The 27,859-nt window shown below is 41.8% G+C and overlaps 1 protein-coding gene across 1 annotated transcript in view; it reads right to left on the bottom strand.

The window, feature by feature from the left end:
- LOC144797613 (fatty acyl-CoA hydrolase precursor, medium chain-like) overlaps window positions 1-27,859 on the bottom strand; it is a 413,977-nt gene that overhangs the window by 31,727 nt on the left and 354,391 nt on the right. The window contains exon 11 of the mRNA XM_078668304.1: window positions 25,202-25,301. Within this exon, the coding sequence (XP_078524430.1) occupies window positions 25,202-25,301 (100 nt within the window). The remainder of the gene's footprint in view (window positions 1-25,201; window positions 25,302-27,859) is intronic.

Genomic DNA, 27,859 nt, shown 5'->3' with positions numbered 1-27,859 from the left:
GGCTTGGTTTGTGAGTGGTAACACTGAAACCCTCTAACCCCAACACTTTCTCTGACCCCTCTGAAGTACAACTCTTTCCTTACTGTTGTTTCAGTTGGAGTGGGAATATTAGATATGAACCCACCTAAAGTCCAATGGTTTCACTATTGTTGCTGGGGTTGGGGTGGGAATAGTAAGTCTAGCACTTCCAAACTCCAGTGTTTTCCCTACGGTTTCTTAAGTTGGAGAGGGAACAACAAATATGACTCCTCCAAAGTCTAATGCTTTCTACATTGTTGCTTAGGTTGTTTGGGGAATAGTAAACTTCATAGTTTCAAAGGGCAACACTTTTCCTCCTTTGGCTTAAGACAGAGCGGGAATAGTAAATGTTATTCCTCCAAATAAAACAAAATTTTTTAATTATTTTTTTTTTATAATTTGTTTGATATTTATTTGAGATTTTAAGGATTATGTATTAGTCTGCATGTTGTTACAGAAGTTGCTGATGCTGAGGCCGATTCTGTGCTAGCAGAGGTCCCTGCTATAGTCAAAGTTGTTGTTCCTGCTGCTGTCCCTCACCTATAGCAGCTGCTGTCCATTTGTAGCTATGACTGTGGCAGCTTGTCCACGTAATTTTGATAGCTATGGTTACTACAGTTATCCCTGCTCTTTTTACAGCGGTGGTTACTGCTATGGTTCCAGATGTGGTGGCAACTCTTGTCACTACTGTGCTCCTCGATATATTTGAACTTATTCTTGCAGCTGTTGTTACTGCATAACTCAACTCTGTGTAGTGACAAAAAGGCTCCGCTATGCTACACAGAGTTCCGCAAACGGCGGAGTGAGGTAAGTCACGCTGCTCGTGCTGATTTTTAGTGCTGGGAGTTTGTCCTGCACTGTAAAACCAGCTCAAACTACATCACGTCCAGCGTAAGAGGGTGCAGCTGCTTTCTGCCACTTTAATAGATGTTCTAGTCAAGCAGAAGCTTCCTCACCGTGAGTGGCAGGTTTCTCAATGCAAGAGCCAGTGACCTGCCACTACTGCCTTTGTTAAGAAATCTCACCTGGAGGTGGTCTAGCATTGAATTTTCATTGCTCACACTTACCAACTTAATGTTGGTGAGCCATGAGAGAGAAAGAAATCTGCTCCATGCCACTATGCACAGTTTTTCAGAACTCTGCGCTCTACTTGGAGCGTGGGATAGGAAAAACTCTGCAAACTCCACAATGGGACCGGAATTTATCTCCTAGGCCTACTTTCGTAGTAGAAGCTGTGGTCACAGCTTTTGTTACTGCTGTGGTCCTGGTGGTTCTGGCAACAGAGGTCACTGCTTTGGTCCCTGCTCTTGTTATACCAGTCATTGATGCTGTGGTTCCTTTCTGTTCTTCGAGCTGCTCCTACTGCCATGGCTCCTGTTGCACACAAAGCTGTTGTCACTGGTACTGCTCGGCCCTAGAGACAGCTTTGGTCACTTTGCAGATGCAGCTTTGGTAACTGATGTTGTCCTGATCATTGTGATAGCTGAGGTCATTACTGTGATCTCTCCTCTTTTAATATCTGGGGTCACTGATGTGGCCCCAGATGTGATGGTAACTGTTGTCAATGCAGTGCTCTTGGAGGTGCTTGAAAGTATTGCTGCAGCTGTTGTTGCTAGTGCAGTGGTAGCTGTAGAAATGGTTGTGATGGATATGGTAGAGCTCCTGTTCTTGTTTATCTGTCTTTGATGATGCTGCACCAATAGAAGCAAATGCTGTGGATCTTGGTGTTCATGATTTGTTTGCAGCTACAGTCCATGCTCTGTCACTCTCATGGTGGCAGTAGTGGTTAGTGTTGTAGTGATCTGCTCTGGTGGCCGCTGCGATCCCTACTGTGGTCCCTGCTGTTGTTGCAATGGTCTTCACTGCTGTGGTTCTTGACCTAATTGTAGCAGTGGTCATTGCTCATGTCCATGAAATATTGATAGTTGTTGTCATTGCTGCAATGCCAGGTGTGTTTATGTTTTTTTGTCTTTGAGAATGCACTGGTTCTTGCTTTGGTTGTTGTTATGGTTAGGTTAGAGCTGTGGTTTCTGCTATTTCTTTGGTGTGTTAGAGGCGCTCTTTGTACTGCTGTCCCTTCCTTGGTTGCAGCTGGAGTAGCATAATTTTTCCACCAATTTTATGTGGATAAGGCCACATATATGCGGTTGAACCTCTGGACTTTTGTATTTGTGTCAACATACATGATGCACTGATATAGAAAGTGCAGTAATGGTGTGTTTCAATGTGAGTGGATGTGCATTAACCTTTTCTTTCAGGGACAACTGGACTGTCAACAATACTCATCTAAGGCTATGATTGTTTGGGTATGCTCTAAAATGTATTTTAATGCAGCACACTTGCCAAGGGATAGAAATAATTAATCATGTGTGTGATGGTCTTATGCCTTTAACATAACAACTGTTGTTTCAATAAATAACAGTGTATCCACATGTGAAAGCACAATATATAAATATATGAATACATTTGCATGTAATTGATGTTTTTAGAGGATTATATGCTTGTTGCAAAATGTATAGGCTTTTCTGAGTAACTTGCTAAGTTAGCATGCCTGAGGGTCTGAAGCTTAAGTTCGGACGTTTAACAATGAAGAATGGGCATGCTCTTTTCAAAGTATTTCTTTACTTTTGCTGGTGCAAACCAAAGCATTCTTAGTTAGCGAAGACACATTGTATTTTATTATAGTGAGGCAAGAAAGAACTGGTAAGGACAATTAAATTTAATGAGAGGACAAGGGAGTGCTACCAGTTGGCGATATATGTCGAAGGGAGGAATTCAAGGACTCTGAGCGAAGGAGGTGAAGTGTCAGTACTAAGAAGGTCCAAGAGAGAGAGTACCAAGTTACAGATATGCATCTTCTGAATGGACATATTTCCTCGCGAATGACAGCTAGACCAAGGTCTTAGAATTTTGGGCTCATTATGAAAATTCAATTGAAACTACAGAAACTTGATCTCCAGTTTGATGTTACCTTTGAACCTCCTTTGTTGACAAGACTGAGTGCCTGAGACATCTTTGTTTGGATGTAGCTGAATTTTCCCTTTTGGATGCAAATGACTTTCCCGTACTAGTTGACGAACTAAAGCATTTCATTCTGGGACTGATAGTGAATGCAATCTAACCATATCTTAACAAAGACATTTCAAATTTTATAGGGAAGAAAGAAGAGTACTGGGGCCCGAGGATTAGCTGAAGGAGTATAAGGTTGTCCTTTAGAAGAACACGGAGAAAGGTTAAGGACATCTCACAAAGACCTTGTTATATCTTGATATTACTTGCACATTGGTTTTGCTGTTTTCACAGGTGGAAGTCAACAGAGAAAACTCTAAAGCTGCTTTATTCCACCCAGGAGTTAGATTCTGATGTAGAAATTGAAGCCAATACCAATAGTAATACTAATACTACTATGATATATATTAAAAATATATATCAAAAGCAATAGAACAGAGTAATCCCTTGAATAGCTCCATGCAGGCACCCTTGCACCAAACAGCAAGAGTGCCTGAGTTGTAGGGAAGGAATGTTCTTGTGCAGGAAGGTATTACGTCCTGCACATAAACAATCCATCATGGTCATTTGTTTCTTCTATGTGTACTGCAGAATGCAGCACGCATAGGAGTAGCAAATCGTCATTATTTTATGATTATTTATGTGCAGGAAGGGACACCTTCCTGCACATAAACAATCTTAATAGCGTTTTGCTCTTTCTATGTGTGCTGTATTATGCAGCACACAAAGAAAAAGAAAAAACAATGAGAAAAAAAAGTATATCCCCTCGTTTCGCCATTTTTATGCCTGCTCTTGAATGGCATTTGTTTTTGGCGCAGCCTCAAAATTACACACCATTGTAAATCTGGAGCAGCGTGGAAACGCAATGGGTATTGTGTTGAGACACCCACAGCAACACCCATTGCTGATTTGCATATGGCTGGGTCTAAACTGGGTTGCAAGGTGAGCAAAAGAATGCTTGATTTCACCCGTATTTCTTGGCTGGGGTGAATGTTTGATTTATTTAGCATTCATCCATCTTTTGTTTGCTTAGCATGGATTTCTATGTCTGCACACAGTTACCTGTCTTTGACATAGTTATTCCTTATAGTCTTTTGTTAAGTATATTTAATGGAGACTGTAGTTTTGACTATTAGTTTTCGAATTATGATGTTGTTCATTCACAAGTTCCTCTTATTAAACATTTAAATAGGAATCCTTATTTTAAGGGTGCTGAGTTTGCAGGGAAATATTACATACCGCTCAAAACATTGGACACCACATATTCAGAAGAGGAAGACAGTTGGAGGAATCTGAAGTCACAACCTGAGGAAGATATGAGTCTTAAAGATCATAAGGGGAGTAGTGAAGAAAAGGAACACCAAGAGAAGAGATATTTGCCTGCTTTGACTTTAGATTTGCAACATAACCGAAAGTTGTGAAAACATCTTGATCAACGTTTATTGGAACCTTTGTTTCTAGGAGAAAGTGATTGTGGATGTCGTGCCCAGACAGTGGGCACTAGGACCCTGGGTCTGGGGCAAAGGAAAGGGGACACCGGACACCACTTCCGGTCAGGGGAGCAGGGCGGGACAGAAGATGACCAGCAGGGCAAGGGGCAAGATGTACGTAGATGCTGTACCCTAAGATACAATAAAGGTACCTTATTATAATCCACTGCGTCCTGTGACCCTTGGGGCTCGAGGATACGACAGTGAGCATGTGTTCGAAGCAAGGGCTAGGCATTCGAATTACCTGGAAGGACAAGATCCTGTGTATCACATTGCTTACCTTCTCACATTTTCTATTTCAGTGATTTGGGCCATGTAATCCCCCTACCAGGGCTTAATCCACCACTGTGTAGGGGTAGGCCTTCATCCGTCAGAATTCTTGACAGTAAGGAGGGGCCAAAAGTGTCTTGTTCTATAAGCACCAGAAGGATCCCACTGCATGGGTGTGTATCATGCTGTTTCCTACCTGCAGTTTTGATTTCGGCAATTTGACCCTCATTCCTTCCCGACCAGGACTTAATCCACCACTGTGTCTGGGGTGGAACTTTGTCCCCCAGACTTCCAGGCGGTAATGATGGGCCAAGAGTGTTGCATGCTATAAGCACCGGAGAGATCCCGCTGTGTGTGTCTGGGTGAAGACCGGGTCAAGAGCAGGCCTGTCTGTGCCGTCTAGGGTTGGACAAAGGCTGGCCTGGGCCACTCCTCTTGGCACCAACATTTCAAAACTTTTCAGGTTACCAGGAAAGATCTTTCACACCAGTGTACATGGATAGTACTTGAAAATAATAAATGAAAATAAAATATATAAAGCACAGCTTATAACCGAGGGTGTCTAGGGGCTGCCCTAGGGTGTCTAGGTGCTGTGTCTAGGCACTTAAGTGTCCATTGTGGGCAAGTCGGAAATTAAAAACCCCCATCACATCAGCTCCACCCAAAAAATATCACTTATAATTAGGTACAATTACAAGTTTTCTGACTAATGCTATGGGGCAATGAATTCATAGATTGAAAATGTTGAAGAGACTGGGTGCCATAAAAAGGCTTTAACATTGGCCACACCCAAGAGCCCCATCGCAAGAGACTATTTGCCCTCAAATGTAAGTACAGAAACCCATGTGAGCACAGAAAATATTCAGGGGGATCTTTCTGAGGAAGTGCTGATAGTGGATAAGAGTCCACAGCTGATAAGTAGTGCTGGGGGGAAAAACACCCTTGTATTTATGACGGTTCATTGGGCCTGGTACAAAAGAGTCAGTTCCATGAAGTCAGAGACCAATCCGGGTCACCTTCAACAAAAAGGCAGAAGAGTACCAAACACCTGACAAATGGCACTAGAATGCCAATTGTGGAAACCAGACGGCCAAGTAAAAGTGAAAAAATGCTGGAGAAGGGGCCATGATCTACTGGTCCACTGTTTTAAAACCTACAGGCCACAGGACTTAGTACTTAGCTTGATTTAAAAAGTGTGGAAAACATTATTCACAAGCAGATTTATGCAATAATAGCTGCCTTGACTGGTACTGATTTGACATTGAAAGATATTAAAGGCCATCTACTAGATTTAGTAGCTAGAGATAGACCATTATGTGTGAAGGATTCCAATAACTCAAAAGATCACAATATTTACGATAGAGCTTCTGAAGAACTTGAGAGTGCAACACTTCGAAAATTCTAATCAGGGAAAATTATATTCAATTTACGCAGAGCGCTGCCCCAATTAAACATCATCAGCCTTTGCAGGCTAACACAACCATTCCACACCCTGCGACTCAACCAATTGATAATTGTTCTCCAGATAATATGCAACCTATTATGCAGCCTATTTTTCAACCACCTCCAGAGGCAGATCCGCTGATGATCATCTTAAAGAATGCACAATTTTGCATCATGGTCAAACTGAGACTCAGATTCAATTAAAAATAAGGCTATACATTGGTTATGTACATCCCTGGGGTATCCGAGTAGTAATTGCGTATCACAGAATATTATCATAGGGAGGAGAGTCTTTTGGCTTGGTACTACAGTGAAGGGGGAGCAGGGAGACTGTATTGTTATTAATTTATCTAGGACAAATGTGGTCGAATCAATATCACACAGGCTATCAAGATGCCTAAAAAGTAACTCTACCATTACAACAGTATGTCTCAGCTTTTTTGTTAAGCCCAATTTTCTGGTTACATCTGTGTTTAATCATGTGATATCGTCATCAAGAAGATTCCAGGCTGTGCCTTTTGTTATTCCCACTCAAGATCGTTTTTAAACTTTAGGAGATGTTGATTGACTTGGAAATATTTAAGAGGTGCAACATCAAAATGAGGCAGGCAAATCAGGACCACCGTAGCCAATGAATACATCTGTGGAGGACAAGTTTGGAAGCACACAGCTCCACTATCCGAATTGTATAATAGAGAATGGGGTGGTTGGACAAAAAAGGTTTGACTTAGGGACAATAGGTAATAATCCTCCTCAGGCCTTGGCCTGTCCTGTCCATCTGGAGTCAAACGTGAACTTACAAAGGAACAGTGTCTGCTGACAGAGTCCTGGCCAATTCATACCTATATTCACTGTGGACACTATTGCTGTATTTTGGAATGTTGCAGGGATTACTAGAAGTTGATAGACCCATATTGGATAAACATGATGGGAGGTTATAACATCATATGATTACAGGAAACCTGGATGTGTGAAAGTATATATCTGAACGGGTTCTTTGCCTTAACAGCATCAGCTTTGCATGCAGCTCATGGCATACTCGTGGGGGTTTGCTGACCTTGATTAGTACATCTTTGCCCTGTAAAATAGTAAATAGGCATCTTGATTTTCCACTTTTCTAGATTGTGTGTTTAAACTTTGACTTCCTTCCTGTTATTGTCCTGATACATTTCTATCATAATAATTTTAGATGTGGAGACACGTCATTCATTGATTTACTGTCAGATGTACTAGCAAAAGTAATCGGAAAAGTGACAAAAGTTTTCACATTAGGAGGGGGGAGGTTTTAATTCCAGATGGTGCCCAATTACTTATAACTCTGTAGGTGGTTAATGAGATAGTGATAATGATTATACTGTGCATTTTTAGCACAATCCACGTGGGGACTCGATAAACAACTTATTGGTTAGGCATAACCTAATACTTACAGTTGATTTGTTCCAGAATAAGGTTGGTTGGTATGTATCATTCAAAGGTAAGGGTAAGGGTAGTCTAATTGGCTATATTGAAGTGTCACAAGAGTTGCGGGGGAATGTTTGTCATTTTACCATTGACCCTAGTAACAAAAGTGATCATAACCCCCTCGTGCTCCACTTGTGTCTGGGGCTAACAGCCCCAAATTATACTAACTCTAAGAAATAATGAGAGTATTCTAAGAATAGAGGAATTAGGCATAAGTGGACAGATGTAGACTCTAGGGAAGTGCTTAGAAGCCTAATGAGGAGCAGTGGTAATGGAATAACGACCTATCTGGATATTGATGCAGAATCTGGGGAGATATTGAAGGCCTATTTAGCTCTCTGCGGACACATCTCTAAGCTTTTAATAGACACTAGGGAGTCCTGTATATCAAACACTTATAAGTGGTTTGATAGTGCATGCTCCAGAGCCAACAGATTGTTATTAAAGGCTCTAAAGAAATCCCCAAGGGATATGGAAGAGGTGCCGTCTTGTAGATGGTTATATAAAGCTGACCTGAGTGAAAGGAAAGCTACAATAAGAAAGAAGCATGGATAGAGCTTGAGAAAGCCATTTGAAACAAAGAATACTACCTTTTGGAAGGTGATAAATGCCCCTTGGGTTAGTGACTCTTTGTCAGCTGCATGAGGAGGTTGTTGGGTGCATCAGATATGAATTAAAAGGTAAATGCCGTACCCCGGTCAAGATTAATAAGTGAGTATGCAAAGCTGTGTCCTTGCTATGTTTTTGCTTAGTTTATATATCAATGACCTGGTCCAGCACCTATTGAAGTTAGTGGCTGATCCTCGAAGGGAGCGAACAAGAGGTTTACCCATACCTATGTATGCAGACGACTTTATGCTGATGGCCAGCATGGGGATAGACCTGCAAAGGCTGCTAGATGGATTTGTGGAGTTCAATAACTCACTTGGGATGCAAACTAACAAGTCAAAATCATTTGCAATGGTCTGTGGCAGCCCCAAAGGTATGGGAAGATCCTTTCAGATACAAAACACTAAATTACAAACAGTAAATACTTTTATGTATCTTGGACTTCCGTGTGACAATACATGTAATTGGACACAATTTTATAGAGTTAAATGCACTCAATTTGATCAAAATACTATGTCTAGTTTCAAGATTACTAAAAAGTTGGGCTCATCCTCTTTGGGAGTGATTTTAAATATTTATAAGGCAGATGTATTACGGCTACCACTTACGGAGCAGGCATATGAGGATTTTAAGACCCAGTACTGCTACAAACTACTGAAAATAGTTTCAATCGCAATTTATTGCACTTACTGGTTTATGTACCTGCTTTTATTTTTCATGAAGAGTTAGGGTGCAGCCATCTGTCTGACTCTGTTAAGTTAGCCCCAAACCCTACTATGGTTGTCCATGTGATATCACCCTAAAGCTGCATTGAATGGAGCAGTGATTAAGGACTGTATGGCCCTTAATAAGGTATGTAATATCCAGTAGCTGCAGTATGTTAAAGACCAACTGACTATAAATGGCCATCAAGATCCTTTTGACAGCCCGAAGAATATTAGGGAGGTGAAAGTCCCCAAAAAAAAGCACTCCAGAATTAAAGCACTCCAGAATCACACGCGAAGGGTGAGAAAGGAGAGGGAATTTGGAAAAAAGAGCAGTAGGAATGCATACCATGTTGGTGATGACTGGTGACATAGAACCTTACCTACTATTCCTCCCTGTTGTACAGCATTTTTTCTAGATAAAGTTTTGCCTTAATATGGTGCATTTTCTAGTATAATATCCAGCATCCACCCACTGTGAAAGTGAATTCAAACCTTGTCCTTGTGATTTACATACAGCTCCGCCACAATTACACCTCTTTTTTTTCTCTAGCCTTCGTAGTGCACTTAGGAAATGTAAAGTAAGGCCCCTGCTTGGGATTTTAAACCTTAGGTAATGTAGGCCAGCACTGTTATATTTTCAATTGATGCAAACTGTGCTAGTATGTTCTACAGGCTATAGATATAGTGCTGCCTGTGTTAAACTTCACAGAATCATAGGGAAATAATGTATTTATTTTGTGTTTTGAGCTGCCATTGATTGGGTCGTAGAGTATTTTTTTGTTAATTCTGTAGTGCTGGTCTTAATTCAATGATCATTAGGTTTTAGTCTACAATGTATTGATTTTAAAATGTATTGATCTCTGTGGAATTCCTTGCTGCTGTATATGCCTTAAGTACTTTCTCTGTATGTTTATTTATGAAATGTTTTAGGTATTGTATCTGCACTGACTTTTATGGTTAATAATGGAATAAAGTTTAAATACTACTACTACCTGGAAGGACAAGATCCTGTGATTTCTGGGCTTTATTTAATTTGCAGACAGAATACATATTTCAAGTTGCCACATGGATGGCAGTGCAAACGTTATTTAGATATAGTGTTTGCAAAGATTTATCATGTTGTACATTTCCAAGATCCTGTTTAGGAAAGAAAATCAAGGTCTAAGAGAGGTGCTAGTGCAGCGGAAGTAGTGGGAGACATTTTTGATGCCATTATTCCATCTGTGGGGGTAGTTTTGAATAATTTAAAGATTAGAAATGTGTCTACTATTGTAGATAAGTTAGCCACTAGGATGGCACATTCTTTACTGCTTGTAAATACAGAGATGGTAGCAATAAGGTTTATGGTTTTGCAGAATTATTTTGCGTTAGACCTTTCGCTAACAAAAAAGGATGGAGTGTGTTGGATGCTCAAAGTTCAACAATGCTGCACTTATATTCCAGATGAGAGTAAGGTCTTAGAGAAATATATAAAGATATATCTGGACTAATGAAAGATTTGAAGGGATTGGAAGTGACAGGTGCTTGGGAAACTTTTGAAAGTAGGTTTTTGCTGTAGGTAAGTGGTTTGGCACTTTGGGAAGTGGGCTTTTAGGTGGCATTTTGAAACCTTTTGTGATTATACTTCTTTGGGCAATATTACTATTCATGATTTCTAAAGTATTTAAGTATGCTTAGGTTTGACGAGGAAGACAATTGGTGAAGAGAACTAGAGAAAATGTGGAGTTAGAGGAAGGCCAGAGCAGGTACGATGATGAAATAAAACTTTTAGACACATCTAGACAGAACTTGTTAAATATCACAAGGTTTTGATTGGTCTAATCTGTTAATTTGTTAAGGACCTGAGCATTATCTTTGATTGCTTGATTGCCAGGAATCGGAGTACTGTAATTTTGTTCCACCCCTTTTATATTTGGCCTTATGTATTTGTGTGATACAAAATCATAATCAATATACGTGGTGCACTCATTTAAATAGTGCAGTGATGGTGTGTTTAAAATGTGAGTGCGTGTGTGAGCATTAACATTTTTCTTTCAGAGATGACTGGACTATCGACAATGTTCATTCATAGGCTAAGATTATATGGGGGTGAGCTAAAATGCATTTTAATGCAGTGCATTCGCCAAGGGTGAGAATGAATGATTCATGTGTGTGTGTTAGTGGCATGCCTATAATGTGCCCAAATGTTGTTTCTTCAGTTAATAAAAGTGTATCCACACATTAAAGTACAATATAGATAAATGAATACCTTTGCATGTCATTGATGTATTTACACGATTATATGCGTGTTGCACAATTTATATGCTTTTGAAAGTAGCTTGTTAAGTTAGCGTGTCTGTGGCCTTAAGCTTACAGTTGGGTCAATTTACATTGAATGGGAAAGCTGTTTTTGATGTATCGATTCCTTTGCAGGTGCAGACCAATGCATTCTTAGTTAGTGAAGGATCATTGTATTTTAAAATATTTAGGCGTGATAGAACTTAATAGATCAATCAAATTCAATAGGAAAACAAGTGAATGCTACCAGTTGGCGATATCTGTCAAAGGGAAGAATTCAATGACACTTCAGAAGCTGAGAATGAAAAATGATAGTATCCTACCAGGCACTGAGACACTTTATGGGAAATGGAAATAACAAGGTTGAATGATGAGGTCACGTGTCTCGAACTTTCTGTGTGCTTGTTACTAGTGAACGGATTGAACTGAGGTGGCAAAGTGATCTAAAGAATGGTGATGGAATCAACCCAGATCTGTGACTGGGGGTGAGTGTGTGAAAAGTTCCAGCGCTCTGTCCATCATCTCCTTGTGTTTGCTTTGTTCGCCCTAAGTTGGCAGGGTATGCCCAGACGTGGGTCTCTTGCTCACTATGCCTCTGAATTCAAGCTAGCCTTACCGATGAAGGGTGTTACCCAGAAACCGGTAGCAGGATGATTGTTTCCGGTTCAGGGAAGACCTGGCTTTGCATTTTGGGCTGGACTGTTCCCATGAGGCACAGGGACAGGACTGATTTGCATATAGCTGGGTCTGAACTGAGGTGGCGAAGTGAGCTGAAGAATGATGATGGATAAACCCAGATCGGCGACTGGGGGGTGAGAGTCTGAAAAGTTTCAGCGCTCCGTCCATCATCTCCTTGTGTTTGCTTTGTTTGCCCTAAGATGGCAGGGTATGCCCATATGTTGGTCCCTTGCTCACTTTGCCACTGGATTCAAGCTAGCCTGCCTGATGAAGGGTGTTACCCAGAAACCAGTCCCAGGATGCTGTTTTCCGGTTCAGGGAAGACCTCGCTGGCAGTTCAGGCTGGACTGTTCCCATGAGGCACAGGGTCAAGACTAATTTGCATATAGCTGGGTCTGAAGTGAGGGGGTAAATTGCGCTACAGAATGGTGATGATTCAACCCAGATCTGTGACTGGGGGTGAGTGTCTGGAAAGTTGCAGTGCTTCGTCCATCATCTCCTTATGTGTACTTTGAAATTAGACAGACACCTTTAGACTTTGAGAGGCGCAGATCTCTCCTGACTTCTAATTCTGTGACTTTATGCTATACACGATCTTTTGTTTACAGGACTTCTACTGAGGTTCTGATGCTGACAACTTTTCTTGCTTTGGATCAATAGGGTTTCCCTTATTCTTAGTTTAGTGTAGAGATAGGTAGATGTTGCATATCTTTTCTATGTATGGGGTGAAGGATGGAAACCATTCATCTACCCATCGGATTTTTTCCTTAATCTTTTGAATTGCTATTACAGAGATTTTAATTTATTCTTTTTTGCTAAGGACCAATATCGTACATTGATTTGGACGTCCCTTAATAATCTTGTATACCTACAGCGTGGTTATATGGCTGTAGGGTCATTCTCGACATTGCTAAGTTAGCATGAGCTCTGCTGCCATGATGATGCTTTTGCGCACGTTACTACATGAATTTATTTTTGCAAGACTCTGTTTGTGCCTTTCACATGAGAACGGTCTGCTTTCTGCGTTCTCTGCTGTTCCTGGAGTTTAGTCTGAACACGACGTTCAAGGTCGATAAACTAGCCCCTTGTTGTTCTGTTCTGGTTAGTCCCTAGCACCTAGGCAAAACATGCTACACACAGCTGCACTGCTAGAGAGATTGTGCTTTGATATTACAGAGTTGCATGTTGGTCACAGACACTTGGAGGGAAACCTTTCCTTGGAGAAGAGCTATGCTGTCCCTTTGATGTAACGCTACCATCTAGGCTCTAAGGTATGGGGTCTGCTGTCAAAGTCGAGAGATCTTCCTTTATAAAATAAACCTCAACTTACCAAGGGGAGGGTGGTTAGGCCTTATAGTCCCTTTTCCACTGTCTGTATATAATGACACCCCCCCTCTTCATATGCTATGGTATTGTAACAATGCTAACAGTGTTCAGTCAGTTTTATTCATGTTGCTGCTGGTAGTGTCTTGTATAGTGCATTATAGAGCACAATAGTTAAAGTAACATTTTTTAACTGTACAGTGACTCTGACAATTCTAATGTGGACAAGTACAAGTGAGTGAGCGAAAGGGTATGTCTTGCTACCGCGATTCCTGAGAGAGAGTTGTATTCTGGGTTGTCTAAACATTTGTAGCTTTGTGATTATGTAGGAGAACGAATGAGACACTATAGCTAGTCAGTTTTGGAATTTTGGGTACTAAGGTGGTAGGAAGGTACAACCCCTATACACCAAGGTCCTGTTTTCCTGCGCATAGTTCTGTGTATGTGCAGAATCCCCGCAACAGTATGTTTTTTTCAATTGATTGATATTACTCTGGCTTTGAGTTCATAATATATCATTTTTTTCCAAATTCAAAAAACAGACTCCGACTTTTAATATGTGGTCAGATTGGTCACACTGTTTTTGAGATTCAAAATTGCCAGTAACCCCTTTTTCTCTCAGACTACAACAAAGGTCCATCAAGTAAACTAAACTAAAGGATTGGCCCAGAGTGTTTCTACAGCTGTTGTTGCTACTGTGGCCCCCTGCTATCATTGCAGCTGTGGCCATTACTTTGTTCTCTGTTTTACGTTCAGTTGGTGGTGACCTTTTTGTGTCATGTGTTGTTGTAGCTGTGGTGGCTACTGTTTTAACAGCTGTTATGGCTTCTGTGTAGACAACTGTTGCTGCCATCGTCTCTGCTGTGGCTTCTCTTTTCTGTTCCTTAACATAAAGGCAGATGTGGTTGCTACCATGAACCTTGATGTGACCATAGCTGTGATCAATGTTTTAGTCCCTGCCATAGTAGTAGCTATGATAAATGCTTTAGTGGCAGCTGTGGTTGACGTAATAATTTATTTTGGGCTACCGCTGTGGTGTCTGTTGTATTTGGCCCACGAAGGATGCAAATAGGTGCACAGAGGGACTCCAACTTTAGAAATGCGTTACTACAGGAGCAGTTCCCTTCTGATGAGACCAGTTGAGCCATAGTTTGTTTAAGTGCAGGACAGTTCCTTTTAGTTTAAGAGACATGGTAAGAGGTATCATTACCTTTACCATAGACAGAGTCAAGTCTTGGATGAGATCTCATTAATCCTGATATAGACCCTAGACCCCTTGTGTGGGCTGTATTAAGGGCCATAATGTTGGTTTAAAGGCTGAGGGGGGGCAGATATCTCATCGCAACCATCCAAGACCTGATTAACAAAGGGCATCCGCACTTGTGGTGAAGGCCCTGAAGTCATGGGGAGAGTCTCCGTACTCAGGGTGGAATCTCTGAACTCAGGACAGAATCCCCACAATGGGAGTTCGCTTCCCCTTATAAACATTATGAATACCAATGACTATGATCAAGAATGCCTGCATCAGTTGGCCAATATGAAGTATTACAAGAGATTGAAATCAGACCCTACTGAATCTCTGTTGACACGAAAAGAATTTGCAGTCAATGAAGCTAAAACACAAGGATGGATCTCCAAACATGAAGCCGGCTTTCTAGTTAATACATCTTCAAAGACAACCTACTGCAAGCAAACATCATCACATGGAAACGCTATATAGGTGACATCCTCATCTTCTGGAGAGGAACTAAAGACAGCAGTCAGAGCTCTTGTGAATGCATCACCACTCTTATCCCGTATCTATCCTTTACGAAATCATTCTGACAAAGATTTCTAGACCTGCTGATCTCTGTCAATCAAGGACGAGTCAAGAACAGGACTTATAAGAAAAATATCAACTGCAATAGCCTCCTCCCTTTTGACAGTAACCACCTTTAGGCCCTCAGTGAGAATCTACCCTATTGCCAATTTCCGAGACATCGTAGGAACATGGGATTACAACATGCAAGTAGAAACCCCGATAGAAAAGAACTACCCACCGAGAGTGATAAAACAAGCCAATAAGAGAGCAGGCAACAACAATTGGGAAGCCCTTCTGGAGAACAGCACACAACCAACTGAGGATGTGATGACGTGGGTCACAACCTTCTCCCCTCTGTTAAACAAAATCAGGATGATTGTAATGAAACACCAAGAAATCCGGAACACAGGTGGTCCGGACATTGCACACCCCAGGTTCGTGTTCCAGTGAACCGAGAATTTGAGAGATCGATTGGTACATACCAGCCCACGACCTAAGAAAAGTCTTAAAGAGAATACCTTGTGGAATCTCCCTCCTGTTACTGGACATTACCCGTGCAGCACATGCAACACATGCCCATCCACCAAACAAACAAAAACATTAGATATGGATGCTTCCACTTCGACACAAAGATAGTAGATCAATTGCAGCACTCAAAACTGCGTCTATCTAATCATGTGCCCCTGCAAACTCCTATTCATAGGTATGAATGAAATGAAAGAAAATGTATAACCGCGCAACTAAAACCCGAAGGCATCAAGGCGCCTATAAAATAAATCTTAAAAGGCAGAGGCAAAACTACGGGTATGCTTTGGCAAAAAATCGTGACTTCAAAGCTTTCCTAAAGGACTGAAGAGTGGGAAGGGCTTTAATTTCAGCAGGAAGAGCATTCCACATCTTAGGTGCCACTGCGGAAAAAGCTCTGCCACCCCATTTGGCTCTGCGAATACGTGGTACAGATAACAAAGATTTGTTCGCAGAGCGCAGATTCCTCGAGGGGCAATAGGGGGCCAAAAGAGCCCCAATCCCCACTGACCTATTTCTCGACAATGCGCCAAAGGTAAGGCACAGGATTTTAAAAGAAATCCTGTCCTCAACAGGTAGCCAATGCAATGCCTTCCTAGCAGAAGTGGCCGATGCACGTTTGGGAAGGTCCAACACAAACTTAGCTGCCGCATTTTGGACCAGTTGAAGGTGCTGCAGCAGCCCCCTACTGAGACCTGCATACAGCGCATTACAATAGTCAAGTCGGGAGCCAATAAGGGCTACCACGACTTGCTTTCTGGCCTGCTGGGATAAGTAGTGCTTGATTCTCCTCAAGATGTGAATTATGCCCCAGCAGGTAGAGACTGTTCGATTCACCTGCTGTCGCATATTGAGGGTGGGCTCAATCAGGACTCCAAGGTTTTTAGCCAGAGTGGTAGGTACCGGACAAGCTCCCAAAGAGGCAGGCCACCAGTTAGCCGACCAGATGTCCTCTTTACCCCCAAACACCAGAATCTCCGTCTTCTCCCCGTTCAATTTTAATGAATTATGAGTCATCCATTTTGCGACTGCCACCAAACAAGATCTAAAATTGGAGGCAGCCTCGTTAATGGGCTGGGAGAGGGAGACCAGGATCTGGGTGTCTCGGCGTAGGAGACTACCTCCATCCTAAAAGATCTTATCAACCTGGCAAGTGGGGTATGACAACTTGACCTGTCAAGATCCACATAGGAGAGCACAAAAGCACCATCCGATGCGGACGCATCGTCACAAGGATGTGCAACCATTTCTCCATGAAGGCAAATCCTTCATAGAGCACCACTACGCTACTCAGAAGGGAACAATGCTGGGTGTTCTGCCTTCAAACGGATAAGAGGGGACTGAATGACGACACCCCTTGGATAGAAACATAATGTAATCTAATTTTTCCTACTTGGACTCCAGTAATTTATTATAACAGACAATACGCAATACCCTTTCATGCTCACTAATTAGAACCTTGCCGGCACATGCATCAAGCGATTGAGAAATCACAAAACGTGCAAATCGCTAAAAAACTGCAGTTGCGATCGCAAATAACAGTGTTCCAATGCATCAACCTTATTTTTGCGAGAATCTGTGTTTTTTTGCAAAAATAAGGAATCGCAAAATAATTCGGAGAAAACAGTTGCGATTCCTTACTTGCGATTCTCAAATACAGAATCGCAAATAAAGATTCGCAACTGAAATGCATAAAAAATCCCAAATAGCGATTTCCATAGAAATCGCAAAATTGCTATAGCAAATTAAGAAGGGACACAACCAGGTGGTAATCATGAGTGCAAATCTGAAACAGCTGCAATTCCACAGAAACTGATTTAAACACACACACAATGAGCTCCCAGAAGTCAAAATGGCAGGGCTGTACCTGATGGCGAGGAGGATGAGGCTGCAAGCTGCTCGAAAGAGAGGGAGGCGAATCAATGAGCGCATCTTCCGAGTCCGCATAACTTTGCTAGGACAGCAGGAGGACGAGATATACGATAAGTATAGGCTGAATGCACAAATGATACATAATCTCATCAATGAATTGGACCCCATCCTGCAACGACAGACTCATAGGACCAATGCAATCCCAACGCATGTACAGATTTTATGTTGCCTACATCTACTGGCGTCAGGCAGTTTTCAGGGTGTAATTGCAGTAGCAGGAGGTGTGTCGCAAAGCACATTGTCACGAATATTCAAAGCGTTCCTTGATGCCATGATGGTCCGGATACACTCACATATAAGTTTCCCTACCACAACCCATGACATTGCTAAGACCAAGCAGGAGTTATACCAAATTGCAGGTTTCCCCCAAGTCCTGGGTTGTATTGATTGCACCCATGTGGCAATATGTCCCCCTGCAGCACAGGAATATTTGTATAGGAACAGGAAATGTTATCATTCCCTCAATATTCAGGTTGTGTGTAATGCCAAAAACATCATAACGGACATTGTTGCGCAATTTCCCGGCAGTGCACATGATTCATATATCTTCAGGCAAAGTGGCATTCACACCCATCTTGAAAGGGGAGAATTTGGAGAGGGACATTTGCTAGGTAAATATGTGCAATACAGTAATCCATTCATCATACAAATGTCAATGTCAAACAACCAATGACAGCCTTTTCTCCCTCACATGTAGTTGACTGCGCATACGCCTTGCGGCATTACCTGATGACACCTTATCTCAATCCTACGACTGCCGCCCAAAGGAGATACAATGCAGCACATATCTCAACAAGGAACGTCATAGAGCGAACATTTGGGCTGCTGAAGAGTCGATTTAGATGCCTTCATAAGACCGGTGGAGCAATTAAATACAACCCTGAACAATGCTGCAAGATAGTGGCAGCATGTGCCATGCTGCACAACATTGCGACAAAGGGAGGTTTGGAAATGGAGCTGTCTGACAGTGACTCGGAGGATGGGAACCAGCAAGTGCAACACCACCCTGCGCTACAAGGATCAGGCGCAGCAGAATGGCGCAGACGCAGAGTGGAGATTACACAGAATTACTTCTAAGGTGAGTAATGATGGCACAAACACAGTACATGAAATGAAAAGTAAGCTTTATGTAAACAAATTGTGACCAGAGAGTTGAAGCACACTTCCAAAGTTAGTAGTGGCACAATAGTCTTGCAAATAAACATGTAAAAAATGAAAAAAACAATCACTTGAAAGTCAGTATTCAGTATTCAGTCTGCTTGCCGGTGCAGGCTGCCCTTCAACTTCTGGTATTCAGTGCTGCTCCACTAGATACATTAGGTCGTGACAATCTCTGCATAACAAGGCTTGCAGGAAAAACATTTTCATGCCTAGGCAGTTATACCACCCTTTGGTCCAAGGTCCCCCACAACCTAGAGACTCTGCAGTACTGCTTCTTCTAATCTGTCATCCTTTGAATCGAATGGGGGCACTCTTTTTGTATTGCTGCTTGCCTGTTGTTTGCACTGACTCCCTGCCACCATCTTGAGTCTGGAAAGCAACACCACTGCAAGGACTCTGTATAGTTACCACTGTGCCAAAGTTCTTGGCCCCTATCATTTAGCAGGCATGTACTGTACCTCATTTGGTTGAGCATTGCTCTGCTTTGGCATCAACCAGCAATTCAAGTGATGTCCCAAGTTCACATTATGTTCTGGTCACAGTCTTCTTAACATCATTGTTTGCCAACAACAGCCTTAATATATGTGCCTGCACTTCCTCTCCACTCCAAAACTTCCAACAACGTTGTTTAACATTGTTTAGGAAACATTGTTTACTGGCACGATTTTAGTAATTCACGTGCATTGTCTTACACTGTTTAGCATTGTCTCACACTGTCATACATTGTTTAGCAGCGGTTACTAATATTGTTTATTAGCCCGTTAATTAGCTATTTACTTGCATTGCACTCTCCCCTTTGTTTCTTTGTTTTTTTCTTTGACTGTACTGCCACTTATCACCCATTTTGCTATCCTCTTCTCACCTTCCGCATGCCCTGCCCACCGCCACCCAGCACCTCTCCATCCTCCCAGGACCTACGTAATGGAGGCCACCTTGCGGCATCTCAGCAGACGCATTCAGCGGGCATGCCACTGGCACGCTGATAGTGCGCAAAAGGCAAGTCAGTCCATCCGTGCCCAGAGCCAGGAGCCTCGTTCTCCCACCACCCCACAGTTACACTGAGGATAAGCTCATAGCCTTGTACCCCAGACTTCCCAAAAACAACTGCTGCCACACCTCTCCACGATCAACAGTAGGACCTTTCTCCTGCCACCACTGTCTCTTCTCCTGCAACACTGGAGCACCTGTGCATGCAACCACCACATCAAGCACAACTGTGTCAGAATAACCCCACTGCCTCCTGCTCAACACTTGATCACTCTGCAAGCACACCATCAAGATCGGGGACATCATCACCTCCCTCACCCCAGACATTGTCTTCCTCACCAAGACCTTGCTCAACCCTGCCTCTGCATCCAAAATTGCCTCTGCTATGCCCAATGTCTACAAGATAGCACACCAGGACCGCATCAACAAATACGGAGATGGCATTGCTCTCATCCACAAAGAAACCATCCAATGCTCCACCACCGTAGACGACACCACCCCTCTAATGGAACACCTCAACTACCAACTCAAAACAGATGGCAAAACCATCATCAGAGGAACCCACACCTACAGACCGCCAGGACCACACCCGAGCTTCTGCAACACCATCCCCAAATTCATCGCACCCCTAGACATTGACTCCAAACACTACATTTCCTCAGACACCTCAACTTTCACCTTGATGACCTTAAAACTTACAACACGGCCAACCTCCTCGGAAGCTTTAACAAAATTGGCCTCCCCCAACTAGTCACCAACCCCACACAAAACGCAGGACACTTGCATCACAGCCAATGACAGAGTAAAGAACACCCATGTCACTGAGCTCACCTTGACAGACCTCTTCATCGTCCACTTCACCATCACTGTATCCCCTAGCACTGCCACCAAGCCGCACATTACCTCACACCACAGTTGGAATAAAGTATCCAAGAGCCAGTGGATAGGCGCCAGCAACGACTCCCACCTTCACACCACAACCAACCTTGAACAAGCTGTAAAGAACTTCTCTGCCTGGATAACTGATTGCGCTGACAAAGTTGTCCCCATCAAACCAACCAAACTCAAGAGATCACCCAAACAGGCCAGTGCAAACACCACAGAACTGAGAACAATGAAACGCATTTTTAAGCAAATCGAAAGGAAATGGCGCACTAGCAAGGAGCCAACAGACTGCATTACCCACTAACACCATCTCCTGAAAGAGACGAAAATGAACACCCTAGCTGACTGCATTGAAGCCAGCACCAACCACAAAAAAAGAACTTGTCAGGGAGTTCTCAAACCCTCAGCCAACAAAAACATCACCAAGAACCCAAGAACTCTTCAACACACTGGCAACCTTCTTCCACCCCAAGATTTCCATCATGTACAAACACTTCAAACCCCAACCCGCCATTTCTTACATTCTAAGCCTCCTTGATCTCACAGACACAAACTCCAACCACCGGATCATTACTTAACACCATCTCACCACACAGAGCAACACAGCCATCATGCAATCTGACCACTCAGGAGCACCCATGGAACCTTGTCCCCCCCACAAGCTCAAAAACTACCAGCCCATCTCTCTGCTCCCCTTCCACACCAAAGCCCTTGAAAAGGCCATCAACTTCCAGCTCACGGAATACCTGGAGAACAACAGTCTTCTGGACTCAATATCAATCTGTAATCCACACTAACCAGAGCACCACAACCGCCCTGATCTCTGCCACCGGTGACATCAGAACCGTCCAGGACAGGGGAGAAATGGGTGCTCTGATCCTCCTTTGACCTCTCTGCAGAACTCAACACTGTATCCTACCACACCCTGATCAAGAGTCTTCATCAGATCAGAAACCAAGGCGATGCTCTCAAATGAATTGCTTCCTTCCTCACTGAAAGAACCTAGAGAGTCCATCTACCACCATTCACCTCGAAACCCAAGAACATTATCTTCAGCATCCCACAGGGTTCATCCCTCAGCCCTACACAGTTCAATGCCTACGTACCCCCCTGGCCAAAATCGTCCAAACCTGCGGATTGAACATCAGATCCTACACAGACAACACCCTGGTCATCCTCTCTCTATCTGAAAACCCTTCCACCAGAATGTCCAATTTTCACCTGTGCATCAACAGGGTCACACACTGGATGCAAAACAACTGCCTCAATCTCAATGCAGACAAAACAGAAGTACTGAATTTTTGTAACAACACCTCCATGTGGAATGACTCCTGTTGGCCTTCTAAACTAGGACCCTCACCCACTTCGACAGACCTTTCCCGCTACATTGGCATCATCCTTGAGAGCATGCTCACCTATAAAAGCCAAATGAAATCAGTCTCCTCCGCCTGCTTTCTCACCCTTTTATTGTTCCAAAAGGTCTTCAAATGGCTCCCCATCAGCACCAGACTTACCATCTCTCAAGACCTCATTTCCAGCCGCTTGGACAACAGCAACACACTCTACGAAGGAATTGCTACAACCTCCAGAACAGACTGCAGACCATACAGAACTCTACGGCCAGACTCATCTTCCCAAAACGGACCAGCATCAGTCCTCATGTCAAGAGACTCTACTGACTCCCCATTCACAAGAGATATCAATTCAAGATGCTGACCCACGCCTACAAAGCCCAACACAGTAAAGGATCAGCATACATCAACCATCGGCTGAACTTCCGCAAACCCTCCAGACATCTGTGCTTCACCTCCATCTCCCGCGCACACACACACCGCATCCACGGAAGCAACAGAGGAGGATATTCCTTATCCTCACTGAAAAGTCCTAGAACAGCCTCCCCTTCCACCTTCGGGCCTCACCCTCTCTTCAGGCATTCAAGAAGGGATTCAGGACCTGGCTGTTTAACTGATTCTACCCACAACATCAAGGCTTTCAGCACTTGGGTACCCTCACAGGTGACTAGCAGTGCTCTATAAATCTTGATTGATTGATTGATTGATTGAAGTGACTGTTATCATGCACTGCATTAACCACAGTGCACCTTGAGTAACTGTGTGCTCGTATGCCAGGCAGTGTGGTTCCTCCTCCTTTTGTGATTGTTTACAACAGTTTTGACAAATTTGATATGAGGTCCTTTGTGCCTATTTGTCATTAGCTCATGTGAATTTTCTAAATAGATTTGCTGCTACCAAAGTCAACCCATGTGTGTTCTAGCTAGGCTTTTCCATTTTCAGTGTTTACTGTTTTGTGGATTTCAGGGGAGCTTTTCTAACATTTTGAGATAAGTGCTTATTCCAGTTCATTCAGATACTTATCCATCAAAAACTGTGTTTTCCAGTGTTAACAAAACATGCTGTTTTTTTGCAGTGGTAGTTATAAACCACATTTTATTTAAAGGAGTAGTGCAGGGTATGTGGTGTCTTCCAATTAGCAGTGTGTCCAATGTACTTATGTTAGAGTGTTTTAAGCATAAGAGTATGCGTATTGTACTCTCACTCACATTCACATCTCATTACCTTCTCACACACGTCATTATCTCTCACAGTCACTCCATCAGGATTCTGTCTTGTTTACAGGGCTATTAATGATTTAAAAAAGTAGAAGTGCTATGTTCAAATGTTTTAATAAACACATTCCTTGACACATTCGTGAGTCATTTACCCACTCTCTACTAAATAATATGACAATGTATGGTGGGCAACCCTGCAAACAGCATAGTATTTTGTGAAAACTTTTTAACTGTTGAATTATGCCAGATTACTTTGTAGACCTGCATTATAAGACACCCGAAACTCGATGTTTTTAGCATGCACATCACAACCTTTCTGCCCTATGTGCCTTATTAAATGAAGGAGGTGCTGCTGTTGTATGGACATTGATAACGGACAAGTGTCCATATGACAAATGTCTCACTTTAAGTCAGCCCTGACCTTTTAACAGAAATCACAGTGAATTATGGGACTTGGGGCCATATGTATAATTGAAATTCCGGCCTTTGCGAATGCGAATTCGCAAAATGATATGTATGAAGGAAATCCCAATGCAAAATAAGGAATTGCAAAATTTGCGATTCCTTATTTTGCGCTTGCATTTAAGGAATCGCACATTTTGAGATTCGTTAAATGCAATGTAAGAAGCTAAAAAAAATTGCTAAATGGCCTTAAGGAATCGCAAATTACCACCAACTGCTAGTTGGTGGTATGTTGCGAATTCCTTGAAAAATGCACATTTTTGCATTTTTCAAAGTGCCATGTGAGGCACATACATGCCCTTAGGGCATGTATGTGCACCACATGTGCACCTATGCTTATTTCAGGGGTGCAACAGGGTGTCCTTTGGACACCCCTGCACCCTTGAAATTATTCTCAATTTGCGATTAGCAAATTGCGAATCGCAAATTGAGAGAAAATTCCCATTCCTTTCTATGGGCCTCCTGACCCATAGAAATGAATGGGAAAGTATTCCTTAATTGCGAATTCGCAATTTGCGAATTCGCAATTAAGGAATATCAAGAAATCGCTAAAAAATAGCATTTTTCTTGATACATACCATTTTGCGATTCTGAAATAGCGATTTCTTATAAATCGCTATTAAAGAATCGCAAAATGGTTCCTTGATACATATGGCCCTTGGAATTTTATACTTTACATTGTAACTATGGACTCAAAAACCCCGGAAGTAAATTGCAGTTGGGTTAAAAGCTAGGATTATCTGAAGGTATCGCACGTAGCAATGGGACACCTTGGCTATGATAGTTGTTGGCATGTGGAAAGTCGTGTCATGTTTTCAACACTATCCCAAGTCCATGGTGGCAGAACTCTTTTCATAGGTATCTGTCACTACAGCGTGCATTGACTGTTTAAAGCTTGGGGTGTTTGGCAGGTTACTTGCTATAAATACTGACTTGTTAAAAAGGGGGAGTGCTCATGTATCAAAGGGTTGTATCCATTTTATGTCTTTTGGTAAATGTGAATTTATTTGTGTCACAATTCTTATCAGCCATCTATTTAACCAGTCAGTGAAATGAATACAGACTGCCAAAAGATCAAATATGATTTTTTTCCCCAGATTCTCTACAGTGTATAAAATAATTAGAACAGATCTAAAACATGCTTTTAAACCCTGCTCCTTTAATCCAAGCACACATAACTGGATGGAGTAAAAATAAGAAGAAGCAATATTTTAGTGACATCCCTAAACACCAAAAGTCAAGCTGAATAGTCCTAGACTAGACTTTCTTTTGCTACCTTTTATGACACTGTTACATTGTGCTGGCCCCTTCAGAAACAAGTAACATTATTCCTTCTCTCTGGCTTTCATTTCATTAAATGGAAATTTAGTTTGCAGTTGTGCCGGTATTTATCATTGGTTATATGTTTATACTGATGTGGGCTGTTTTCCGGGTGGAGTTTTATCAGTTGCTTGTTTAACTGTAAAACAGGTTAGCCTAGTTATAACCTCTGCAACATACATTATCAGATGACACACTTGACACTTAAAAGTTTAATGATTACAACTTACTAGTAAACAACTTTAGAATTGCGATTTCTCCTCAGGAGACTTACCTGAGATCATCTCAATGTAAGTATCTCTGAGAATGAAGGGGTCCTCAATATCACTAAGGTATTCCTCATATGCCAAAGGCATAAACTCTGATATTAAACCCTGCAAAGACGCAAAAAAACAGCACATTAATGTTATGACAGGTGAATATGAATTTGAATACTCTAATACAAAACATAATTTTTTACATTTTGTGAGTTTGTTCCCCTTGGACTTCAAATTTGTTAAATGATTATGGTTACTGAGGCTATTAATTTTAAAGTTGTGCATTAGCACAATAAGTAGACAATCAGTCAATAGTCTTTAATCGGTCATAAAACTGACAATAATTTTTTTTTTTTTAAATGCATTATAAATCATATGATATTACAGGATTAAAAAAATATTGCAAAAACATAATGTACCAATTAAAAAAACGCCATAAAATATAATTTGTATATACATTTAGCAAATAATATAAAGTTGCTTTATGAGTGCCCATGGAGGCTAACTTTCATTTAAACGTTATTGACAATCTCATCAAGGATAAAAAGAAAGAAATGTTCTTATGAAGCATGCCAACTCCTCAATTTTATTGCAGACGAGAAATAGTCAAGGACAGAGAAGTAAATTGTGGCAGTTTTTAAGCACTTTTATAGGATCAGCCCCTCCTGGTGCGATATAAAGTGATTGTGCTTTAAAAGTGGTAGTAAGAAACATCTTCTCAAGCTGCTAAATACAGTGTAGAAAAGGATAAAAAGCACCGTAGTTTGAGGCAAAGAGTTATTGCATGGGCGAACTGGAAGAGATTCAAACCAGGAGCCAGAGCTCGAGAAAGCAACCAGATAATGGATTGAAATTAACCTGAGCCTCGTGAAGTAAAAACCTTTGTTCTGGTTTTTCCACCCAAGTTAGATTCTGCTCTGTCACAGGCATTGTGGAACCTTGACAAACAATTGAGAACTGAAGTTAAAAGACTTGCCCCTAGATTCATCAAAGTCCCGTTTTGCGAGTCCTTAATAGCGATTATTAAGGAATCGCTATTAAGGACTTGCAAAACGGGATTCATGTAGAAATTGCATAAAGAAATGCGATTCCTACATCTTCCTTATTTGCGATTAGCAAATTGCTAATCGCAAATAAGGAATAACTCCCCATTCATTCCTATGGGCCTAAAGGCACTTCAAATGCAAGGGTTTCGGAGTTCACTGCCCTGCAATTTAGCAACATGAACAATAGAATACATTTAAAAAAAGGCCCATAGGAATGAATGGGGAGTTATTCCTTATTTGCGATTAGCAATTTGCTAATCGCAAATAAGGATGCGATTTCAAGGGTGCCAGGGGTGTCCAAAGGACACCCTGTAGCACCCCTGAAAAGCAAATGTAGCCAGATGTTGCGCACACACATGTCCAAAGACATGTGTGTGTGTAACATGCCACTCCGAAAAATGCACTAAAGTGCATTTTTCTGAGTTTTCGCTATTTACCACAAAGTCTGACTTCGTGGTAAATAGCGGCCAGAAATAGCGAATTCGCTATTAGAAAATGGTTAATGAATTGCATTTAAGGAATCTCAAATAGAGATTCCTTAAATGCAATTCCTCGCAAATATGCGATTTCGCAATTAGCGATTTTTGCCTTTGGGATGATGAATCCCAAATGCAAAAATTGCACTGGCAAAGGGCCAGATTCTCAGAATCTGGCCCTTTGCGAGCTGATTTCGGCTTGATGAATCTAGCTGTTGATCTTCCAATTCTAATCCCTTCATTCATCACGAGGAACTTTTCCTGAACTGCAGCCTTTGCCTGGGGACCAATATTATATGGAAAATCAAAAATATTGGTCGGACCCATATCCTTAAAACGTATAAATAACCAAAGTTACCGTGGCCAAGAATCATTGTAATAATGAATGTGCAGGAAATATCTCTAACATGCCAATACCTTTCTTTTTTTACAAGGAAGTGAATAGAGTTGCTGTAGTCCTTCTCATGACACAGCTGTGAAGTTTTTTTTCATAAACATCTTGACACTATTTAGTGAACCGTAGGTTAGTTTTGTTGTTTTCTAGCTTTAAACTGTTCGAAGCCAGGTAAACTGGGTTCGACGTAAAAAAAAAATTCCCTTTGCAGTAGGAGAAATATAAAATATATATATATATAAAATATAAAAGATTTAATTTGATAAGAGGCGGTATTGTTCAATATGAATATGCATCAAAATATGTGTATATTCCCATCATGTTCTTCCAGATTTTACTCAATCACCTACATAACCTTGCTAATGCAATAGGTATAATGTTAGACCATCACATTTTAGAGAAATTCCAGCATCATTGCAGTGTAAGGTGTTTACGGATTTTTGTCCATGGGTGCTGACGAGCTTGTTGTCCTCCTGTCATGGACACTGTGACAGGGCTGTCTGAACCTCTATTTTTGTTGTATGCTTTCAGGCAAACTCTTTCATCTCTTTCTATAAGTGTGAAGTTTAGACATGTGCGGAAGTGTTAGCATCATGTCAGATTCGCATATGTAGATCAACATATTTTTGTTGTTTATGTTACGGCTGCTGCCATGTTAATATGGATGCTTACAATTGAGGCTAAAATGTCAAAATGTGAATTGAGATGATGCATTTATCACCAGACTTATTGGCTTACTGGGACCTTAGTGTCACCAGA

The sequence above is a fragment of the Lissotriton helveticus genome, chromosome 12 (assembly GCF_964261635.1).
Source record: "Lissotriton helveticus chromosome 12, aLisHel1.1, whole genome shotgun sequence".
NCBI classification, from domain to species: Eukaryota; Metazoa; Chordata; class Amphibia; order Caudata; family Salamandridae; genus Lissotriton; species Lissotriton helveticus.
The sequence above is the reverse complement of the archived record's forward strand: the minus strand, read 5'-3'. Positions and strand labels throughout refer to the sequence as shown.